At 43.7% G+C, this 2500-nt stretch overlaps 1 protein-coding gene across 3 annotated transcripts in view; it reads left to right on the top strand.

The window, feature by feature from the left end:
* LOC101847026 (cadherin-23) overlaps nt 1-2500 on the top strand; it is a 51268-nt gene that overhangs the window by 3587 nt on the left and 45181 nt on the right. For all 3 annotated transcript variants that reach the window (XM_005094362.3, XM_005094363.3, XM_035968757.1), the window contains 3 exons: nt 98-282; nt 727-856; nt 2152-2297. In XM_005094362.3, coding sequence (XP_005094419.1) covers nt 98-282; nt 727-856; nt 2152-2297 — 461 coding nt within the window. The remainder of the gene's footprint in view (nt 1-97; nt 283-726; nt 857-2151; nt 2298-2500) is intronic.

Below are 2500 nucleotides of genomic sequence, written 5' to 3' on the forward strand. Positions count from 1 at the left end.
GCGCTGTAAAACATCTACTAAAACTGACTAAAATGTATCGTTGTCACTTTCACAAACACAACTATTTCTAATCGTCGCTTTTTTCCCTGCTGTTCAGCTGGTAACTTCGAGCGTCGTTTCGCCGTGGCGGGTTCCACGTGCGAGTTTCTCCTTGTCCAGCCACTGGACTATGACCTGGGCACTCGGACCTACAGGCTCTCTGTCCAGGCCAGAGATCTTGGCGGGAAAAGACAGACGCGTCGTCTGACGGTCAGGGTGAGAGATGTCAACGACAACGCGCCGGTACGTCGTGAATCTGTGCTGTATGGCTTTGTTTATTGGATTATTTGTGTAGGTGTGTGTACGTTTGTTGGTATTGTGTGTGTGTTCATTTGTTTGTATTGTGTGTGTGTTCGGTTTTTTTGTTCTTTTTTGGGGGGTTCGTTTTTTAATTGTATAGGTGTTTGTTCACACACTGACAAACACAGACACACAGACACACACACACACACACACACACACACACACACACACACACACAAACACATAAACTCTCTCTCACACGCACACACTCACACACACACACTCACACGCACACACACACACACACACACACACACACACACACACACACACACACACACGCATATATATATTATCTATGAAATACAATAATAATAATATGTCTGCAGTAACCTCTCTATGGCCTCTTCCCCTCCCATCCCACTCTCCCCTCCCAATCCCCAGACATGCAACCCCTACACCATCCTAGGTTCACTCACCGAAGAGGCAGTTGTGGGGACGCAGATCGCAAGCTTTACCTGCTCAGATATAGATACTGGGTCGGGTGGCGACGTCTTCTACCAAGTGGTTTCAGGTGAGACATCCTCACTTTTCGTAAGAGTGTTATGGCACTTGCCCGGAAATAAGGTCATATAAGTGTCGAGGATTAGAGGTGTTACAAGAGAGTAACAAACACAAGAAACGAAGGAGGAGTGATATGAACGGTAAATGTTTGGTAGGAAAGGAGAAGCACACCACACCAGACCACCTGCCAACAACACACGGTGAGTTATCCACAGTGTCATGAAATAATTTGATAGTAAAATATTTACTTTGACATCACTTTATATTATTAAGGAGTCGGTCCTGAAATGTGTGGGGACACTTCTGGAAACTCAAGATACCGATCCTTTAGCTGAACGCTCAGTTGTAGGAGCTAACGGGAAATGTAGAGTTTTATCGTAATCGTATAGTAGGTTGGGCGAAATGTTTTCTCGAGAGTAATCTAGAAGAAAAATATTGATACTACGTTTAGATTGTTGTTGTTTTTTTTCACTTTAACTGATTCTTCTATGTCTATGATATTTTTCAAATCTTAAAATTGTGATGCTCTGTTAATTAGATAGAGCGTATGTCATTATTAAAACAAGGACTTAGACCCAAGCAGAAAACGAGACCGAGTTGGAAATATTTCAGAAAAAAAGGGACAGATTTGTGGGGCATGACTTAGATTCGAACCTCGAAACTCTGCACTTGGCGATCGAGACATTCACCTGGTGAGCGACAGAGATAAATCTGCATCCTTGCTGTCGAAACGAGTATATATCAAAAGCGAAAACATCTGTACTTTAAAAAAAAAAAACACCCAGAAAACCACTCTATTTTATATGTCACTCATTTGTGCATAAACCTCAGCGTGACCTAGATCCTCGGTTATCACAAACCCCTGCTTGACCTTGATCCTGGATTGTCGTGGGGTTCAGAAAAGTTGCTACCTCAGAATTACAAAGTTCATTTTGCTCAGTACCTAGTTTTTGAGAAATTTAACGTCAAAGTTTTTGAGTTGCACAACATGTTATGCTTTTTCGAATGCAATTCTTTGAATAGCTTGATAACGACTCTGAATCTTCTTACAATTTTGGTAGAGCAGATAGAACATTTGGTTTCTGACCTCGTAGTCTCAGTAACTCAAAACGGTTAAAATGTCAGATAGAACTTTATAATTCTAAGGTAATGAAGTGTCGCAGCTAGTCGTCGTGACGAGCCAAGATGAGTGAAGAATGGGGGGGGGGGGGGGAGAGTTATACTTAGGTTTTAAAGTTCTCCCCCCCCCCCCTCTCAACCGCCCCTCCCCCCTCCCCCGCCTCACTTTTTCTCCACCCCCTCCAGGTGACACCGATGTGATTGAAGTGGACAGCACCAATGGTCAAGCCACGTTGAAGAGGAAGCTGGACTTTGACACAGAAGCTCACACGTACCGAGTCGAGGTCCGAGTGTTTGACGGCGGCTCGCCTGTGTTCTCCAGCATGGCACAGGTCAGTCCTCAGGACTAAACCTCTCTGTGCTTATTTGAGACTTTTAAATCTATCTTAAGTGTATTACGCCCCCCCTTCGATACAATTTAGATAATTAAAATTAGGACACTGGTTTTTAACCTTGTTGGAGTTCTGAATCCGGCCCGTTTCATACGCGGGTTCACCTAACCTTCAAGTGGGTTGAATACGCGTAACACATACAC

Source organism: Aplysia californica, unplaced genomic scaffold, assembly GCF_000002075.1.
Source record: "Aplysia californica isolate F4 #8 unplaced genomic scaffold, AplCal3.0 scaffold00080, whole genome shotgun sequence".
Taxonomy (NCBI): domain Eukaryota; kingdom Metazoa; phylum Mollusca; class Gastropoda; order Aplysiida; family Aplysiidae; genus Aplysia; species Aplysia californica.